The 20,842-nt window shown below is 41.3% G+C and overlaps 2 protein-coding genes across 6 annotated transcripts; one reads left to right on the top strand and one right to left on the bottom strand.

Annotated features, from left to right (window-relative positions):
• Window positions 1–985: 985 nt before the first annotated feature.
• Window positions 986–9,140, bottom strand: LOC142966423 (uncharacterized). Of its 2 annotated transcripts, none has more exons than XM_076107053.1 (5): window positions 8,713–9,140; window positions 4,464–4,763; window positions 4,061–4,357; window positions 3,744–3,849; window positions 986–3,549 (listed from the first exon to the last, which is right to left on the bottom strand). In XM_076107053.1, exons 2-5 carry the CDS (start codon window positions 4,672–4,674, stop codon window positions 3,543–3,545), a joined length of 621 nt encoding a protein of 206 aa, XP_075963168.1. In that variant the 5' UTR covers window positions 4,675–4,763; window positions 8,713–9,140; the 3' UTR covers window positions 986–3,542. The 2 variants fall into 2 exon arrangements, with proteins under 2 accessions (XP_075963168.1, XP_075963167.1); XM_076107052.1 differs by lacking the exon at window positions 8,713–9,140 and adding an exon at window positions 7,909–8,106.
• Window positions 8,439–20,795, top strand: LOC142966341 (amyloid-beta A4 protein-like). Of its 4 annotated transcripts, none has more exons than XM_076107044.1 (18): window positions 8,439–8,699; window positions 11,589–11,756; window positions 11,838–11,967; window positions 12,078–12,190; window positions 12,417–12,607; window positions 12,702–12,949; window positions 13,106–13,273; window positions 14,470–14,603; window positions 14,716–14,790; window positions 15,620–15,778; window positions 16,109–16,237; window positions 16,320–16,419; window positions 17,134–17,201; window positions 17,937–18,075; window positions 18,183–18,242; window positions 18,348–18,439; window positions 18,526–18,672; window positions 18,757–20,795. In XM_076107044.1, the coding sequence occupies exons 1-18, from the start codon at window positions 8,640–8,642 to the stop codon at window positions 18,856–18,858; spliced, it is 2,283 nt and encodes a 760-aa protein (XP_075963159.1). In that variant the 5' UTR covers window positions 8,439–8,639; the 3' UTR covers window positions 18,859–20,795. The 4 variants fall into 4 exon arrangements, with proteins under 4 accessions (XP_075963159.1, XP_075963161.1, XP_075963162.1 ...); XM_076107046.1 differs by having other exon boundaries at window positions 8,441–8,699; window positions 18,183–18,236; XM_076107047.1 differs by lacking the exon at window positions 13,106–13,273 and having other exon boundaries at window positions 8,444–8,699.
• Window positions 20,796–20,842: the final 47 nt, after the last annotated feature.

Here is a 20,842-nt window from a genome sequence, read left to right on the forward strand (position 1 = left end):
ATAGAGAAAACTAGAACAGATAACGTACAGGGAGTCTCTTTCAGAGATTATCAAATCAGTAGGTTCTTTTGAAGGTTATTGCGCTCAGTCTGTTCAACTTCTAGATGTTTCTGTGATGTCCTGTGTAGTCACTTCCTGACCTTAGCCAAGTTGTTTAGGTCTAGCTTTCCTTTCATTGATGAACCTCGATACATCTTGTAAAAGTATACATATGTCATATTGTTTTGATAGCTTGTTCAAGTAAACTGGGAGCATGGTGACAGTCCTTGACCATACTCACCAAAAGGTACGTCTTAAAATGTAAACTACGTTTTAAAAAGTACTCATTGCATTCACATCATGTTTATGACAACATTTATTTTGAACACATGTAAAACAATTTTACAAATGCGCACATCATAACATGACTAATATTAATATACATATTTTTAACTTCAACTTCACGGGTGTGAATAGAAAAAGCTTCCTTTGTAATAAAATAGTCTTTTTTTCAGCAGTTGAAAATCTTCCTTAGCGTTCCCTGCATAATGTGGAAGACAAAAAGCATCCAGCTGAATAAACGCTCATGAAAGAACTCCTTAAGTTCTTGGGAACACTTGACCGATTTGGTCTGAGGGTAGTCATGTCATGTGTACAGAAGTCAGAAGCAGATAAATATGAAGGCAAATCACTCTTCCACGCGCGATGGTAGAGGTCCCGTGCGTGTAAATCAAACAGCTACGCATCTATTTAACTTTGGCAAATGTGCTCTTACATCACGCAGAATACCTCTGCGGACCCATGCCGTCACCATTGTATAACTAAATTGAATTGGTTACAATCCTCATCTTTAGATTGTGTCAGACTGATATCCGGCCAGATGCTAGGGGGCGATTTTCAGATTGCACTACATCTCAGAGGTAGATAATGTACTGTACTGACACTACAAACATGAACTTCTGTAATCCTTCAGAGACAGCTGGCCAGTAGGTGAGATAAGCCCGGTAAAAGCATTGACCAGTGTGTAGCTCAGCGTGGTGCACAGCTGACCTACATAAAGTCCATGGTCAGTATGGCAGGAGGGCAGATGTAACTTCCATGCTTCAGGTCAATATAGAGACTATACACGGCCTTTGGCCTTAACTCACAAGCAGCAACAGCATTTCTCCTCAAACAGTGGTGGATTAAGTACCGCACTAAAAGAAGTAGAGGAACATTTCAATAGGAAATATTGTGTTTTTTAAAATTTATTTGACATGTAGTTAGAAGTTATTTTGCCCATTGAGATTTTACATATATAACAGGTTATCAGTTCATAATTATATAAACGTACCTACCAACATACACACAGTAGTTAAAGTTAGCTCAAACTCCTCCAGCTAAAACATGAAAATGCTTACAAAGTAATAGATCAGTAATATCAAGACAATATTAGAATATGTATTCATCTAAAGTTGAGAGGGCCATTCTGCTGTATAATGGGTAATTTTACTTTTTCAAGTTTTGAAGTTTTTGTAAGTTGAGTTGTGTTTTCTACTTTAAGTTTATTTGCACAAATTAAAATAACGAGTAATAATATACAGTGGAGTGTTATAGAGAGCAGCAGGAAAAAGACACCTGTGAGCGTCACATGAGGTGGAGAAGCTCGGTTGAAGACAGTTTATTCCCTCAGGGGGCTGCAGAACGTGGTGGGACAGGAAATGACCAGAAAAATAGCAGGAAGAGGGAACAGAATCAGATACTGAGGTGCAGATGCTCTGGTGAGACAGAGACCAGTCAAGATGATCTACTCTTTTCAGGTAATGATGCTAATCATGCTACTACAGCAACGAGTCACATAGGTCTGGGCAATAGCTCAATATTATTGTCTATCAACATTCAGATGCATCCAAATATGATGATATGATCACATTATGTTACAATTTGACTAACTCTTAGCTCTTCGCAGGCTCCTCTTTTCACCAATATCACTGATGCTCAGTAGACGGGTGCCGATGATGATCTGGGCGGTTTTAATCACCCGCTATAGAGCCCTCCTGTCCTGTGCCATACACATCCTATGACAGTTTGTAATGTTTGCAGTCAGGATTCTTCATAGAATACCTCTGTAGAAGTTGACAAGAATTTGGCACAGGAATTTTGGCCTTCTTAAGTTTCCTTAAGAAATACAGCCAGCGAGCTTTCTTCATTAGGATAGAGGTGTGTGATGACCATGTCAGGTTGTTTGTGATGCTGACTCTTAGGAACTTAAAGCTGCTAACCTGCTCCACCTCAGCTTCATTGATGTAGACAGAAGTGTGCATCTACGCCTCCTTGGTTTTACTGACATTGAGCAGAAGGTTGTTCTCTGAGCACCACTCTGCAAGGTTGTTGATTTCCTCTATATGGAGTGTCATTGTTGTTTGTAATCCGGCCGATGATGGTACAGTGTCGTCTGCAAACTTTACAACAGAGCTCTCTTCATGTTTGGGGTCCTGGGTGTACAGCGTGAACAGGAAGGTGGGTGGGGGGACGGGGGGGCCTAGAGTGGAGGAGGTTTGTAATTTAACAAAAAAACTTTTTGTGTTTCTTACAGGGTAAGTTTCACAGAACACATAACTAAATACAAATTGTAATGAATTCAATATCCTTAAGGCAAATCTGGTAAATCTGGCAAAGCAACAACATTCAGTGTAAGTACTATATCCCAAAGGCAAAAGAACACGCTGCATTTTCACACACCCTGTTATACGAAAAGAAGTGGCTCGCCCAAGGACCTTTATGAGGAAATCACAGTAGATAGAATTTACAAAGCATATAGTGCTGATATTGCGCTGTATAAATATCACCCTCATGGTCATAAAGGATCAATGACCTATACAATTGCTGCATATCTCCCCAGAATTCATATTTTACATAATGGTTGCTAAGCGTTGCAAAATCAGATCAAGTTACCTCAAATATCTACAGTAAATCTGTAAGTATTAATAACTTACTTTTCTCACATTAGAAGTATAGCAGTTACAGTATATTGTATATACCAGCAAGGTACATTGGTGATGTGATTAAATGTCTCAGTTCCCTGTTGTTTTTCTTTAAAGAAGTATATGGAGTATATCTGGATGGTCTGACAATTTACCGTGTCAACAAGGCAGTTTTCCAAAGAATGCAGTTGGCAGATATCAATATGAATCCCGTCATCGTTACCTGCCACAGAATCCACAAAAGTGCACATTTCCAGCAATCTATTTTTCTTGCGTGATGATTGATAACTGATCACATTTAAATGTATCACTTCATCTTCTTATCATAGAGGGCAATCTCCTTTTACAGTCCTTGAAGTTGAAGGAAAGATTAACACATCCTTGCAAACATCCATACAAGATGTCAAGCTGGACATCCTTTTCAGAAACACCACATTCCTTTCGTGGCATGAACACAGGATGAAACCTGCCTGTAAAACAGTTTGAGTGATACCACATGCATAGTTAACCACCGTTTGGTGGAATGTAGACGCCTACATTGTGACATTGGGGTTTGTTGTGTGTTTAGACGTTGTTGGTATTCACTTCTCGTTTCCTTTGTTATCTCCTGTAGGACAAAAGACATGGAAAGATAAATTCCACTGAAAGATCCAGTTACAACAGCAAGTTTCAACACTGAAGAGCAAAAGTGGTCGGGCGCGACTTAACAACTGTAAGAAGTGTTGTGCAACTCTGGTTCAACCAGTACAGCTCAAATACAAGACACATGGAATAACGATCTCTGTTGTTATGACTACTTACTGTGAAAACAAGAGAAGGGAAAGTCCAAGCACCGACACAATGGGGATGAATTTTATGCAGGATCTTATCCATACTACTGGTTGGGGTCTTGGGTCCTGGAAAGGTTCTGTGGAAGAAAATTACAAAAATATAATGCTTTACATAATAATTTGAAGTCACCTCCTAAACAACACTTTACTTGTTAATGTGTTTTACAATATGTTGTATTATGATTGTTGCCGAGTTTACTAATAATATCGTAATGCATTTACTGTGGAGTAGTAATGGGCTAAATATAAGTGCAATTCTCTCTGAAATAGTAAAAAACAAATAGTTACCAGGCCTTCCTTGACAGCCAGGGTTCAGGGTAGTTGATGTGTTTTTGGCCTTTACATCACATGTAGGTTCTAAGGTCCAGTTGAGTTTACTGCTGAGTGTGCTGTTGAAATGGTAAAGGCCAGTAACAGCATCTGTGTAGTTTGTGTGGGTTATGTTAGTTGTGGTTGAATTTATTAGAGGCTGCCCATCCAAAGTCCACTGAATCCAAGACTCTCTGTAGCGCCCGCTCACATCACACCGTACAACCTTCACTCCTCCACTCGGGCTTTCTTCTGTCTGACAAACACTGTAGCTCGCTGGTGAGAGAAGACTCAAGTTCAAATTGTGCAAGATGTGTAAATTCATGGGTGCATGAATGAGTGATCAAATACTGCAGGTATGCATAAGGGATGAATGACTCACCAAAAACGTTTAGATATACATCGAATGTCATGTACGTATCTTGACTGTGAAATGAACATTTGTATTTCCCCTGGTCCTCCGCTGTGATATTGGTGAGGAGAACAGAGCAGTTATTGCGGTTCTCAGACAGAAATGTTTTGATCCTGCCCTCGTATCTATTCGTAAGGGTCTTGTTGAAGCTGAACACCGGCATCGGGTTTGGTTCTTCCATCTGCCAGTTAAACCCCTTGTCCAACTCTGAGCAGTTGCATGGCAGAAGGACACTGTCTTCTAAGAAACCTCTAATAGTTGTGTCATCACCTAGAGTAGAAAAGATAAATAGGGATACAAATTAGTTTCTGAAAACACATCTGCCTTGAAAATTTGAGTTGACTGAACTAAACTTCTGGGCTCATTAGTCGTGCAAATATAAAACCAACTGAGTTAAGTTCACTACACTTGACAAAACAAGTTCAGTGAAACTGAGAGACGTTTTAGTCAAATTGACAAATATCAGAGTTGTACTCCCAGTTTGAAGACCCAATGTAGAATATGATGTCAAGGTTTTCCAGCAGTCTGTTGGAGCACATTTATACCAGAGTACAGAGCCTTTACATGAAGTTACTCCCAGCAATTATCTTAAATTAAGAGTGTAAGGAGTACTAAATTATATTAAATACCAATGTTCATCATTGCTTTAATTATTATTAGAAGAAACAACCATGTCTGAACATGTATTAAAGACTGATAAACTTTCTGTAAACTACAAAAAACTGATCTCTAGCGGTCGTCTGGTGATTTGCTAATCCGAGTGGTGGAAAATAACTAAGTACATTTTCTCATGTACTGTACTTCGGTTCAATTTTGAGGTACTTGTAGTTTACGTGAGTTTTTCCATTTCATGTTACTTTATTTTTCCACCACACATCCTTTTAGAGGGAATTTTTGTACTTTTTACTCCAAAAAGTCCCAAATTTCTTTTTAAATTAAGATTTTACATTTGAAAAAAATCTGATAAGATAATGAAATACAAAACACAATTAAAGGTTAAACCAGTGGCACACAATGTTTTTGTTTTGGGACCTCTTATTGAAAATCAATGTGAGGTTGGGTGTCCTTGCCATCCTTGCCATTGGGTGTCCTTGCCATCTATAAAGAATGGTGTGCTCATGTAAACTTTACATTTAGGCTACTCCAGTACTGTACTTATGTACAATTTTGAGGTACTTGTACATTTCCATTTTATGTAACTTTATACTTCAACTCCACTACATCTCAGAGGTGAAATTGTACTTTTTACTTCACTGCATTTATTTGCCAATATTAGTTGATAGCTACTTTGTATATTTATGTATATTAAGTATATAAAGTAGTTAAAATGAACTCCACCTTTACCAGCTTAATTCAATGATATCTTCTGAAATCAGCCATTCTGCATAATGAGTATTTTACTTTTGTTGCTTTAAGTAATTTTCCTCCTTCTTGATTTCTATCCCATTAATTTAATTATCTCACATCCCCTCAGATTTATCTTGAGGCCCTTTTAAGGGACCCGACCCCTTAGTTGGGACAAAACTGACTAACTGTATAAAGTAGTTGAAAGTGACTCCACCTGGACCCGCAGCTACAACAGCAAAATGCTGCTTTTACATTGATGCAGCAGTATTAATCTAATAATGTTATATATAACATGTCTGTCAGGGGAAAGTTTTCAAGAATGAGTCCTTTTTCTTTTGACACTTTATAAGTACTTTTAGCAGATGATCCTTCTGTACTTTTACAAATTCAGGACCTTTACTAAGGTATTTTCACATTGTGTTTTTTTTTTCCCACCACTGGCTGATCCTGTCTTTGTATTTTCACATTGTTGTTTTGTTTTCCATTTGACATTACCCAATTTAGTAACTCTGACCGTTTGTGCTTTGATATTCAAACACGATTGCGCAGCCACACATTTAAAGACTCACTTTGTATTTCTCCCGTGAAGTACACGGAAACCAAATAAAGATTGTTTATCTCTGAAATCATGGAAACAATGTGAAAGTCCTGCTGGTACAAATAAAATAGTTTGGTTTCAAACTATTTTGAAACATTCGTAGGCTTTTTCACTGAAGCCCAAACATTGTGTTGTACAAAAGCCTGACAAGTATAGGGTGCATAAGTTAATTTAAATAACGGAAAATAAACAATACAAATGTATTTGCTCTATGTATTAATACAAATACTTTCAACTAAACAAAGCATTGATGCCCAAAGCTTCCATTTACATGGCATTAGTGGCAAAACTCTGTTGATTGTATATAATCAGAGCAGCTGCTGGTTCTCTTAACATAATGTCTACAGTGTTGAATAAACGGTCTCAAGTTACTTTTATACTTTTTCTCAATTCCTGTAGCCACACAGCACTTTTTAACTGTCACTATGGATTAATTGGTGGGATTTAATCAGGTGTTGACCCAAGATATCAATTCCTTCAGTGTTAATCCAACAAATGTGTATGAGAACTGCTTTACTTTGCCACTTGAAGTCTTACAAGAACTGAAAGATGACTCGTTTATTATGTATTTTAATTAAGGGGAATGCTTTGCAAAGCAAACTACAATACACCAACTTTATATTATTATATATACATATCTTAACTTCTGCACTGTTCCATTAAATTTGCTTGACTTTCTTCATTACTTAGGCCAGTGGTTCCCAAACTTTTTCTGTCAAGACCCCCTTTGATGATATAGGAACATTGGACGACTCCCCCCCCCCCGCAACCCGACCCCAAATTTTTCTTGGTTTTTAATGAATTGCATTATAATGCATGTACTGTATAAAATAAAACTGTATAAAATATTTTTATTTCTTTCTAAAATAAGTACATATCACTTCACAGTTTATTCTTCAGTTTGTTTAACTGGGAAAAAAAATAGCAATAATAAAATATATATAAAATAAAAAATATATAAAATAATTAACTCTCTCTCTCCCTCGCTCGTTCGCGCTCTCTCGCTCGGGCGCGCTCTCTCGCTCGGGCGCGCTCGCTCTCGCTCTCGCTGGTTTTGCCACAGTCGGTCTGTGACATGAGCCGCGTTTTACCGGTGTATGTGTGCGTCTGTGTGTGTGGGTTGGTGATGAAGCCGCGACCCCCCTGTAGTACCACCGCGCCCCCCCTAGGGGTCGCGACCCCCACTTTGGGAACCACTGACTTAGGCTATTTATTAATAGTATTTAATGAGCATTGTTGGGGCAGCCTACATCTAAGATTATCGTTGCCAACGACTGCTAAAGTAACACATTTATAGCTAGCTGGGGCATTATATCATATACTGTAAACACTCAAACTTTCCATCTAGACTCGTTAAATTATAACAATACCAAAAGTTTATGTGTGGTTATTCTGCGGTTGCTGTAGAAGCAGTTCCAATACAACACATTTTCAGAAACAGACTCTGGTTTCAATGATGCGAAGGCTTACCTGAGACAATTACCACCATTAACACCCCAAGGAAGGTCCTCATGTTGCACCCCGCGGGTGGATAACTATGGATCTCAAGTGAGGAATATGCGGTCAAATTGGTAGCCTATTCCCTGGTCATTGTTTTGATTACATTTGCTAGATCCGCCGAAAGTAAAATCCCAGCCCGTGAACATGAATCCACACGTCCGTCTTCAGCGTGACTGAAACCAAGTGAAAATTCAGCGGCGGAGTTTCCGGAGTACAGTCGTCAATAAATATAAGGAAATTAATGGCAGGCAGGGAAATTGTGAAATCCGCCTCCCACTCAGGAAAAAAAGATAACAACTTGCAGTTAAAATCCCCTACGATGAATAGTATGCGTCAGGCAGACCATAACTCATTGGTATAATTCAATACTATTTTATTCAATGTTGCATTTTATTGGATACGGTATATACAATATTATCAAATAAATGGGTAGAGGCTCTGGGTTCCATATGCGATTACCTTGGCATGACAGCACACACACACACACACAGACAGACAGACAGACTCCCCCGCCCCAGCTCAATCCAAACACACATCCAGGGATCAGCACAGTCACCATCGGGAGCTAAACAGAGAGGGATCACCGGGAACACTTCAGCCGCCGCTGCTGTCGACACACACTACCACCTGCGTTGACACTTTTATATTTCTAACGGAACAACCGTGAACATAACGGGGGTGCTGGATACCGGGAGGACGGCATGGGAGAGCTCACGGCGTTTCTGCTGTTACTGGTGGCGACCTTGACGCTTTCGTCCGAGGTGAGTAACGTACCAGCGGAGGAATCATAGCCGTGGGAGTCGGTGAGCCGTCTGCGGGCCTGGAGCCACAGCGGCCATCAAACCGACCACAGCGCCGACCGTCGTGTCTAATCTGATTAAAGACGTTATAAAATACGGTTAAAGCCGTCCACTTATGACACGAAGACTGCGCAGCGTTAACGGTTATTATCTGCCGTGCTGCTACCAAAGATAACGTGATTACTGGGCTTTGCTGAGGCCCACTCTTTGTTTGATCCAGTAACGTTTTAGATGGTTTTCCCTTGACAGCTGTGAACATATTGTTCTACGTGTCCACCAACATTAAAGGGTTGTCGCACAGATTCACTGCGTAGAATCAGCAAACCTAATATGATCAGCGATGCTCCCAAGGCCCACCGTTAGATGTCAGTGATTGACAGCTTAGCCCTGCCGTGTTGGACATGTTTTGATTAGATAAGAGGATAATTTGTTTTATGTTTATTACAATACGATTTGTTGCAGGGTTATAATTAGCTGTTATCTATTTATTGCTAACGTTAGCTAGATAGCTACGTTAATTCACCTAGCTAATCCAGTGGCTAGGGTGTAGACAGCTAACTAGTGCTAATGTTAGCTTCTTCCCGAATAAGACACACAACGTCGTATGCAGTGAGTTTGCCTTCTTATATACAGTCTATGGTTGGTCCTCTTCAACATCTTAACGATTTCAAATAGGCACGTCCATACACCAGCTATACCTGACAGCACGTTAAGCACAGCTATAAGGTTATAAGTTAAACCCCCTGATACAAATAGAGGTTTTTAGCTATGCTAATTAGCAGTGCTACTGCGTCGACCTGGACCACCTGGACTAGTCCAGCAGCGTTGCAGCTGTAGGGTGGTGATATTCCTGAGGAGAAAGGAAAAAGGATGCAGCCTTTTTTTTTTAGTTTGACACAAGCAAGATGGCGCCTGCAGCTCGCTGCTGCTTCTGGTGCTGTGCAGGACGAGGGAGACATACAGAGCTTAGGATCAGCTGGATATAGGATGAACACAATGCTACAATGCTTAATGCAAATCAGTAGATGCATACAGTGGGTTTTTCATCACCATGCTACATTTAGGAGAGCAATCAAGTTAGGGAGACAGTAGTCTTGGTTTCCCACCCAAAACTAACCCCTGCATGCTGCAGAGAAAATGTCTCTGTGCAGAATTATCCAGGACACACTTTTTTTGACAAAGGCAGCATTCAAGACCTTTCATCAATTAATATCACCACATTGTCATACCTGTGATCGTCCTGAGATACTATAGCTGCTCTGTTGCTGGTCTGGATAAGGTGCATGAAAGTAATCATGTTCTGTTGTATTTTTCTTTGCTATTTTGTTACAATACTGGTCATAGTTTATATCTTTGCTGTACTATTTTTCTGTTATTTTAAGATTTTTTTTTTTTTCACAGCGTGATTATATGTCTGGTGAGATTAGCTTCATAGCCTATCCATTTAATGTATGTCTTTCATGTTTTTTAAGCCGCAGGCTGAGTCACAATTGAAAGTGTCACACAGGCCCTGCAGCACAATACCTAGATGTGATAAGATGTGGCATGGCCTGCTGCAACACCTCTACAGTCACAGTGTGTTTGAGCTCCGTGTAACACCAGGTTTGGCTGGTTGTCTTAGTGTAATAGGATACTAACACGCATAGGAGCATTTTACTGGTAGCTTAGCACATGGCTTGATATATCTGTCTTGTGTTTTCAACAAACAGGACTTGATTGGCATTAGCCATATAATTAACCATATAAGCCATGATAAGTGGGGTGAACAATTGCCCATTGACTGATGTACTCAGACTTGTGTGATTTGAAGCACAGGTTGGCAGGTTAACACCATTTTGTTTTATAATGAAGCCTGTAACACACTTTCTGTGTTCAAGTATCCACTGATATATGCACCAACTGCTTATTGCTCCAGTTTGTATTTTCCTATTTTAAGTTTTTTGATTCCGACATTATGAGCAGGACTGCAGTGAAGCATGATGCAAGGCGCTCAATTAAACAAAGGAAATTGCGCAACTAGATAAATGATAAATGACGTTACGCAATGTACTGATGAGGTGATGATACTAACTCACGGCAATGCAGATCTTCACAAGCAAACATAGCATGAAGCCAGAATTAGTCATTTAAAGATTGTTAGCAGATGTCTTGGTGGCTAGAGTAATGTCAGCTTGCAGCATCAGTCTATTGGATTTCTGCCAGAAAAAATTCAAGGCCCAGAATTGAAAACATCCTCCAATTGTTTACGCTAGCAAAAACGAGTGGAAAACAATAAATGGAGACCAGCTGTGTCCCATTGGAAAAATAGAAGACCAAAGTCGGTTCAGTTGAAAGAAGAGGTTGTTTTTCCACTCATATTTTGATTTTGATAGCTGGTGAGCTTCAGTAAGTTTCTCTATATTAAAGAACGCTCATTGAGCGTTCTTTAATAGAAGTAATGATTAAAACCCCATAAGACTGGCTAACAAAGGGCACACGTGCTGCCCTGTGGCTGTAATGCTGAGCTCAATGGCTTATGAGCTCAATGGGATAAAACGGAGTGTCTTTCCTTGCTTGGGCTTAAACCAGTAGCACATTCCTTTATTTATTTATTTATTTATTTATTTATATATATACTGTATATAACAACTTAAATGTGCTGCAATATTATCAAGTACTTTCAAGAGGCCTTTGTCCTTATGATCCCAGTATTGCATAGAGAGACAGATGTATGAGCTGGATTGTATGTGAAAGGCAGTAGAACAACATAAGAGGAGCTAAGTATACATACGCTGTAGGAGATGTTCAAGTGTAAGTTATACTTTAGCCAGTCTGGTACCATCAATCTTCATTTTTTTCCCTCTTGTCCAGGTGCCTGCTGATGACTCTGTGGGTTTGCTAACTGAGCCCCAGGTGGCCATGTTCTGCGGGAAGCTCAACATGCACATCAATGTGCAGAGTGGCAAATGGGAGTCTGACCTCTCGGGCACGAAGAGCTGCATCGGCACCAAGGAGGGCATCCTGCAGTACTGCCAAGAGGTATTTAAACTGAGTGAGAGTGTGAGAGAGTGAGAGTTAATGTATGTAGAAAGAACATCAAAATCTCTCCCTTCTCTCCAGGTGTACCCAGAGTTGCAGATTACAAATGTTGTGGAGGCCAACCAGCCCGTCAGCATCCAGAACTGGTGCAAGAAAGGCCGCAAGCAGTGCCGCAGTCACACACACATTGTGGTGCCATACCGCTGCCTGGGTAATCGGTTTTTACTGATACAGTTCTATGTTAACAAGCATGTTTTTGTGTGTGGTTGAGAATGGATATACAAACTACCTGTACTGAGCAAATGAATGTTCATGTTGCAGTTGGGGAGTTTGTGAGCGATGCCTTGCTCGTGCCTGACAAGTGCAAGTTCCTGCACAAGGAGCGAATGGACCAGTGTGAGAGCCATCTGCACTGGCACACTGTCGCCAAAGAGGTGAGACAATCACAGCATTCAATGCTACTGCATGAACTTCTTATTGTTATCTCGCCTCAATCATTACGTCTGCTATTGGCTTTTTCTTCTGACTTATTCCTTTTCTATCTGGTTTTCTATTATGATAATGATCTGTGCATCAGAGCTGAATTATGAGTGTGGGGCTCCTTATCTCCAGTCACCAAGGTTTACCGTGTCATGATTATTGCTTGTTTATTAAATTTAGTCCTGTGGAGACCGCTCCATGAACCTCCATGATTACGGGATGCTGTTGCCATGTGGTATCGACCGTTTCCGAGGGGTGGAGTTTGTATGCTGCCCGGCGGAGGCGGAGCGAGAGGCGGACAGCGCGGAGCTGGAAGGGGAGGAGTCAGACGTCTGGTGGGGCGGAGCTGAGGCCGAATACTCTGATAACAGGTACCATCACTCGCACACATTCATCCAGCCTGAAGGACACATCGCTGAATGATATTAAATATGTAATATATATGTAACATTGCTCTCCCGGCAGCATGTCACACCCGACCGACACAGAGGCAGCCATCGCTGAGGACGAAGAAGAGGACGACGACGACGACGACACGGAGACTTTTGAAAGGGATGAGAACGGAGATGGCGACAATGATGAAGACGATGACGATGAGGAGGAAGACGACGACGTGACTGATGAACGGGATAGCGATGAGCGCAATGCTAACATCGCAATGACCACCACCACCACCACCACCACCACCGAATCAGTTGAGGAAGTCGTTCGAGGTGAGAAATCGAGCTCATACGCACCCTTTGTTTACATGTGTTCATCCATTTGTTGTTTTTCATCGTGTGGTTTGTTGATTTACGTAACAAGCTCCCATTTTGCATTCATTTTTATTTGATCTTTAATTTGCGTTTGCCTGTGTGTACATATCTCAGCCGTTTGTTGGGCTCGTGCTGAGTCGGGCCCCTGTCACGCCATGCTGGAGCGTTGGTACTTCCTGCCTGAGAAGGGCCGCTGTGTTCCCTTCTTGTTTGGGGGCTGTGGGGGCAACAGGAATAACTTTGACTCGGAGGAGTACTGCCTAGCTGTCTGCAGCAGCTCGTGTAAGTCCCAGGACCAGAGTCGCCTAAACCACGATGTGGCCACGAGCCTGATTCCTGTCCTCAGGCTGCTGCAGATTGTCTCTCCGTCTCACTCACTGTCTCTCCCTCTGAGTCCTGACTCTTAACCACACGGAGTACTGACAGGTGGATTTGTTTGCTCGTCTTCTAGTCTTGTGTTGAGTATTATAGGATTATTGTCTCAGCAAGATAAAAACATACCTTTTGATAGTCATTGGCTTAAATGATAAGGCTGAGGATTTTCTATATTTCTGTAAACAAATCCAATGAAAAGACTAAAACCAACAAAGCATCACTCTGCCCTTTTTGTGACTTTCAGCATAAAATCCATTCCTTCCTCGAGAAAAAAATAGATCTTTAAACATCTGTCACAGATATATAGTTGTATTGTTATAAAGTGTGGTGATGTCCTTAAACATCTGGGTACTGTAGTTTCAGCTAATATTCAAACAGGAGTAAATATAGCATCTGCTGGGGACCATTTTCAGCCACAGACTAGTTCATATTCTGGTCTGTAGTCAGTATTTGTTACTTCTGATACTTCTTACAGCATGTGGACAATGCAACGTAAATAATACCGAACGTTGAATGCCGGCGTGCGTCTGCATGCATTTCTGCACACGTGTGTTTGCATGCCTTGCAGCGGGACGGTCTGCTGCTGCTGCGGCTCCGTAGTAGTCTGACCGGGCAGCTGTGGGTCTCTAAGGATGTCATAAATATGTCTTGACCAGCTGAGTGTTGCAGTGTGTTAACCGTCACAGTGAGTGTGTGAATGGGGGAGGGTGTTGTTAAAGCTTGATGGGTTGATTTGCTGTTTCCACCCATACTCCTCAGTGGTGCAATGCCTGCCCTGATCCTGACTCAGCACTTTTAATCTTATCTCCAGACTCCCACATTACATATAGACATACGCACTTGTACTTTGAAACTAATCATCCTTTGTCCCCTGATAACCGGTGTGTCTTTTAATACAATCTGTATGTAGCTAACACATAGTGTATGTTGTTAAACACACTTGAACTTCATGTGTCTGAAATACTGAAACCCCGTATGACGTCATTGTGGGTTTCGGACGCACTGGAATCAGTGTTTTTTCTCTTTACTTGTTTTCTTTTTTATCCTCTGGGTGTTTTCTCCCCTGCCCTGTGTTTGATTCCGGACTCTTTGTCCTCCACCAGTGCCCACCATGGCCCCCAGTCCTCCAGACGCCGTGGATCGGTACCTCGAATCTCCCGGGGACGACAGCGAACACTCTGACTTCCAGAAGGCCAAGGAAAGCCTGGAGGCCAAACACCGTGAAAAGATGTCCCAGGTATGCTTGTGCGTCCTGAACATTTCTCTCTGGGATATCGCCCTGTCAAGGTGTCCAAATGTCTGTCAGTCTGTAATGCGTTTGTCCCTGGTGTGACCCGCTTCATGTCCAGGTGATGAGGGAGTGGGAGGAGGCTGAGAGGCAGGCCAAGAACCTTCCTCGTGCTGACAAGAAAGCTGTCATCCAGGTAGGAAACGCATCACAACTTCTTCTGTATTTCAGTATCATTTGTTAATGTCAAAGGTGATTGTTGTGAAAAAACATTAGTTCCCTTATCTAAGCCAAAATGAATGAAAAGTCACCTGTGTTTGATCAAAATGCAGTGGATAAGGATTTTATTTATTGATTTTCAAAACTCATGTGGCACGTCGCACTTCAGATTTTTGGCCAAGTTATCGCTCTTCTAGCTGTAGATGCATGAACTACCAGCCGAAATAGGTTTTACTTCTTACATTTTTTTTATCACTTTGGATTTTATTAATTTCTATATAAACATGAGTTTCAGAAAAATGTGTTTTTCGACCATATATTTGACTTGAATTGAACTATTAACATTTTTTTAACCCTCTGAACCCCAAAACCCACACAAAAGCATGTTTTCTTTAAACAATCGCCAAAACTACCAGATTTATCATGGCTAGAAGCTGTAAAAGTTATCGTCAGAGTTTCCTCTTACCGACAGTCCTTGAACACATCATGTGCGACGAAAGCTTCTGTCAGAAAAAGCGACACAGAGCATTGAGGAGAGCACGGGAGAGGATAAGTTGTAAAAATGTGAATAGTTCAATAGAGCCAACATTGGTAACACTTGTAGGCACTTGGGAAAATGTTGGATATATAGATTCCATTGTTTTCAATCGGCAGCATGATTGCGTCCTCCACCATCCTTCATAGCAAATATGTATTTAAACACTTTTCTAGGTGCAGCACAGTGTTCTTATGTTCTGTGTAACTTTCGCTATTTATAATCAGATGTATAGTTATTATTGTTACTGTAAGATGTACTGTATTTGCAGCACTTCCAGGAGAAGGTGGAGGCCCTCGAGCGGGAGGCAGCAGGAGAGAGGCAGCAGCTGGTGGAAACTCACATGGCCCGGGTGGAAGCTCTGCTCAACAGCCGCCGACGCCTGTCTCTAGAAACTTACATCAGTTCCCTACAGGCCAATCCTCCACGGGTACACGCACACACACGCAAACACACACACACACACACACACACACACACACACACGCACACACACACACACATACCCATGTCCACACATCTCTGGACTTTTCAACACAAACAGAGCTTTTGCAAGAAGTCACGTGTTTAATTTTTTATTTATTTATTGTTTAGCTTGGAGATAAATAACAATAGCTGTCTCAGGAAATTTCCCGTATGTGTCAAATTATTCTGCAGTCATAGCTGGCAGGAAATATGATGAAGTGTATTTAGAATATATACAGCACACCATATATGTTTTCATGACGTCATTAACACAATACAACGCTGCCGCATCCAGGCTCGCCAGGTGTTGAGCCTGCTGAAGAAGTACGTCCGTGCAGAGCAGAAGGACAGGCAGCACACGCTGAAACACTACGAACACGTCCGCACAGTTGATCCCAAGAAGGCTGCACAGATCCGACCTCAGGTGCTCTACCTCACTTACTTACAGTCAAAAAAAACCTTTTAGATCTTTCAAACCTTTAATGTAACTTCTTCGCTTCCTTTAGGTGTTGACCCACCTACGTGTGATCGACGAGAGGATGAATCAGTCCGTCGATCTGCTCTACAAAGTGCCCAGCGTGGCGAACGAAATCCAAAACCAAGTCTGTAAGTGTCTAACTGTATGAATGACTGCTTTTCACACATCTGCATTGTGAGTCGGGGTATGATGATGCTGTTAAACATTGTTGTTAAATGTTACAATATCATAAAATGAAAAGAGATTACCACAAGTTAATCTTAGTATTATGTAGAGTTGAAACAATTAAAGGTGATTCATTGATTAGTCGATCAACATAAATTGTATCTACAGCGATGTGGTTTATGGATCAAAATTCACCAGTTTCAGCTTTTCATATTTTCATATTTATGTTTCGTATTAACTGAATTTCTAAATACAGGTTTAAGTGGGAAAGTGTAATCGTGACATTTTTCAATGTTTTCTGACATTTTATAGACCGAAAGATTAATTGATCAGTCAGGAAAATAATCAGTGAACAAATGCTAAACATGTTTTTAACATTTGTCATGTTGTGATTTGTTCATTTTAAAGAGAGATGAGCTCGTATTGGAATACCGTCTAATTAAACCAACCTAAATATACTTTACACACACACTCTTAATGAAGCAGCCCCTTACAACCTCTTGTAGTGCTGACTGAGGATGAAAAGCAGTTTAACAGCATGTGATGGATGGCGTGCTGATAGCGCAGCATCTCTACTGTTAGTTTGTCTTCAGTGATCAGCGTTTCTCCCTCCCATCCATCATCATGCTGCATCTACCTCTCTCACACTCACTCTCTTTCTCCTTTTTTCTTGCTAGCTGTTATAATGCAGAGAGTTCAGTCGGAGCTGTCTCAGCAAGTCTCTTCACTGCAGAGCGATGGGCGGGTGAGTCGAGTTGCACTCTCTAACCTATGCATGGAGTTTGTCCCCAATGGACCGCACCGGCTCTCTAAATAGAGTCACCCCTACAATGAAACTAGAAAAGTGCACTCAGTAGAGTGCAGATCTCCGCCAGGTGTGTCTCCCTCTCCCCTCCCAAACAAGAAGAGTTAAATCTCACTCAATTGTCCCTCCTGGCTTCCTGTCGGTCAAGATGGTGGCAAAAATAACAAAAATGGGGATTTATTTATCTCATCTCGTGCTAACTTGAGAGGATCATAACGTATCGGGTATGACTGCCGTATCTGCATTAGTCTGCAGATACGAAATGAGACCAAACTTTTCTATGGATGTCTGTTTTTTGAGCCACGACAAAGACTAAAAATGTGGCCTGCAATAGATTAGGTTTGTTTATCCTAGCATTGCAGGATAAAGCAGTTGTTGGTCCCTCGTTTGTCAAAGATTTGGAATCGCTGCAACCACAAAAGTTCCTTGAGCATACAGTCATAAATGAGCACAAATAAATGTTTGCTGATGGGTGCAGTAGTATGCAAGATATGCCGTGGACGGACGGACAGACAAGACACACACACACACACACACACACACTCACTTGTGGCCAATGTCAGACTTTCCATCTTTCAGCAGATAATCATCTGGATTAGATGGCATTATCAAAGAAAGCCTCCCTGACAGTCTCACGCTTTATATGTCCATATTACTGTTGCTCTGTGTTTGCAGGTGGACGGCAGGGTGAGTTACGGTAACGACGCTCTGATGCCCGATCAGGCCTACAGCTCTGCTCCTCTGGACCCTGGTCTGGACAGACTGGGTTTCATCCACCCCGAGAGCTTCAACCAGCCCAACACAGAGAACCACGGTAACACACACAATAACATCATAAAATGCTTGTGGATGTCAACTTGACTTTGCAATTTGACATTTTATCCCCTTTAAAAATGTCTAATTGTGTGAATTTCTCTGCAGTTGAGCCTGTTGATGCTCGTCCACTTCCAGACAGAGGACTCCCCACACGTCCTGGTGAGTGTGAGTCTGTGTGTACTTCTGAGTGGTGGTTTTCTCCACAAGCCAACTATAAGCACATAATATACACGTTTTTATTACATACTTTGTGTGTGTGTTTCGTTTCAGTATCTGCGCTGAAGCCAGAGGAGATGCCAGAAGTGCGGATGGAGACTGAAGAGCGGCAAAGTGCTGGTTATGAAGTTTACCATCAAAAACTGGTATGAAAACGCATGATGTCATTTATTTTTGTGTCCTGTCTTTGCTTTGTGTACATTAACAGTTTTGTTTTTGTTCTCAATGGCAGGTGTTTTTCGCTGAGGATGTGGGGTCCAATAAAGGGGCCATTATTGGACTGATGGTTGGTGGGGTTGTCATTGCAACCATCATTGTCATTACTTTGGTGATGCTGAGGAAGAAGCAATATACGTCTATTCATCACGGTGTAATTGAGGTAAAGAAAGGCCTTTCATCAATTTGAGTGAAATGCAACAAAGTGTGTTAAAGTAGTTTCACTCACCCTCTTCTACTTTGGTAGGTGGATGCAGCAGTGACGCCAGAGGAGCGTCATCTGGCCAAGATGCAGCAGAACGGCTACGAGAATCCCACCTACAAATTCTTCGAGCAGATGCAGAACTGAAGAACCGCTCAACACTTTCTCCAGACGCATCCCCACACTCTCTCTCTCTCTCGTAGGGTCTGTTCCATTCTGGTCCCTTTTGCCCTCAGCCCCTGCACCCTCACTCCTCCTTTTAAGGCAAAGGAAAGGTGTGAAGAGCACTGCGAAGGCAGATTTTTATCCTTTTTGGATCAGTTATTTGTCTCAGTCAGGGGTTTGTGACAAAGGTAAATGAAACGGAACAAAGCCTTCTTGATCCCTGATCCCTCGATTGTAAAGAGCCACACTTGAGCTTATATTTACCCATAATTGATACGACAAGGGTACCATGTTTCACCTGCACATGTCAGCCAATCTCAACAAAAACTTCATAATATTTGTACTCAAAGGCCCAGTTGATGATTTATATGAAGTCCCACAGCTGAGACCAGAAACATGTAATTCACAGCCCCCCCAACCACACACACACTCCAATGACAGCTGTGGCTTGTTTGATGACATAACAGCTATTAAAGCTGGCGATGGGCGTAGGGGCTCTCGGAGAGCCTCTCCGCACAATTAGAGCCCAACTGTTTCAGGTTTGTTTTACAAAAAAGGAGGAAAATACGCAGAAAAATTATACTTAATCAAAACATGTAAAAGTAAAAAAAAAAAAAAAATATTCAATGTTTTTGTTTTCTGATTTATTTGTATGTGTAATATATTAAGACAGAGATTAGCTGTAAGTATATGTAGTGCATGGCAATATTGATGACGGAAACTGTACGTTGAGGTCCGATGGAGCATTCCTCTTACTAGATATTTTAGCAAGATTGTACATTTCTCGTGTCTTCTTTGTGATCTTGTGATATGAAGAAGAGAAGTATTCAGAACCCGGTGTGCTTTGTTGTCACACAGACTTGCTTTAACTGGATCCTGGCTTGTTGCTCTCATCCCCATGCTTCACTGTTGTGTTAGCTGCATGGGCCAAATGCTCTATATGTAATATATGAAGTGTAATAGTATCCGAAAGGAAGACTATTTTGTTACTGTTTGCGTTCTATGCACTCTTTTCATTTTGGAAGTCTGTTCACCAAATATTATCGCTGTTAAGTCCCTGATGCCGACTCACGCTGTCGCTGCAAATTTGGGTTTTTATTAGAACGAGGAGGTCAAACTCTAGAAAGGTTTTCTGAGTGTGCATCATTCCAGATTCATCATTCCTCTCTCTTGATTGTAAATATTTGAAAGATGGGAGATCCAGCTCTCAATGGCCCACTTTTATTAGGAAAATCCGCCCGTCTTTTCATCTTGTTCATGTCTTCTTCGGTCTTTCTTTCTAAGCCCCCATTTGTCCTGTTTATTCTCCCTTTCTGGCTGTGTCAGCAATAGTGTACAGCGCAGTGTTTGCTTAAAATGACGGGGACTTGTTGGGCCTACAGAAATAACTAACGTGTTCTCCTCTTCACACACATTCCTTCATCAAATCTCGCATACACATTCTATTTTTCTACATTTCCCGCGTATACATGTAGATTCTCTGTTTATCCTGTGGTGTATATTATTTATTAAGACTCTTAAAAATCCTCAAGAGGTGAAGAATTACCATCGACACCGGGACAACTTGCATAAGAGACATTTCCTTCTCCCTTAATTAAGTTATCGCCACCTCCAGTAAACATGAATGTGACATGCATATTGTACTTTTATACCACAGAAACACAAAACATATCTCCTCTCTGCACATTATAGCCACACGTGTACAGACACTAACTGAAGCTCCTAATCAGGTGAATGTTTAAACTTTGTATCGATGCTCACTCTGGGTGTCTTTGGATGCTCGTGTTTAAAAAAAAAAATAATTGTGCCCCCCTCATTGATTCAGTGACCTCCCTTGGTGTGTAGTTGAAATAACCATTTGCTTAGAGTGAGACAAAGCTTTCTACACTCAGTATACCATGAATAAAATTTTGAATGTACATGTGTCTTGTTCGTCACTTTGAATAATTTATACAGGATTATAAAT

Source organism: Anarhichas minor, unplaced genomic scaffold (assembly GCF_050575085.1).
Source record: "Anarhichas minor isolate MPS153535 unplaced genomic scaffold, ASM5057508v1 ptg000004l, whole genome shotgun sequence".
NCBI classification, from domain to species: Eukaryota; Metazoa; Chordata; class Actinopteri; order Perciformes; family Anarhichadidae; genus Anarhichas; species Anarhichas minor.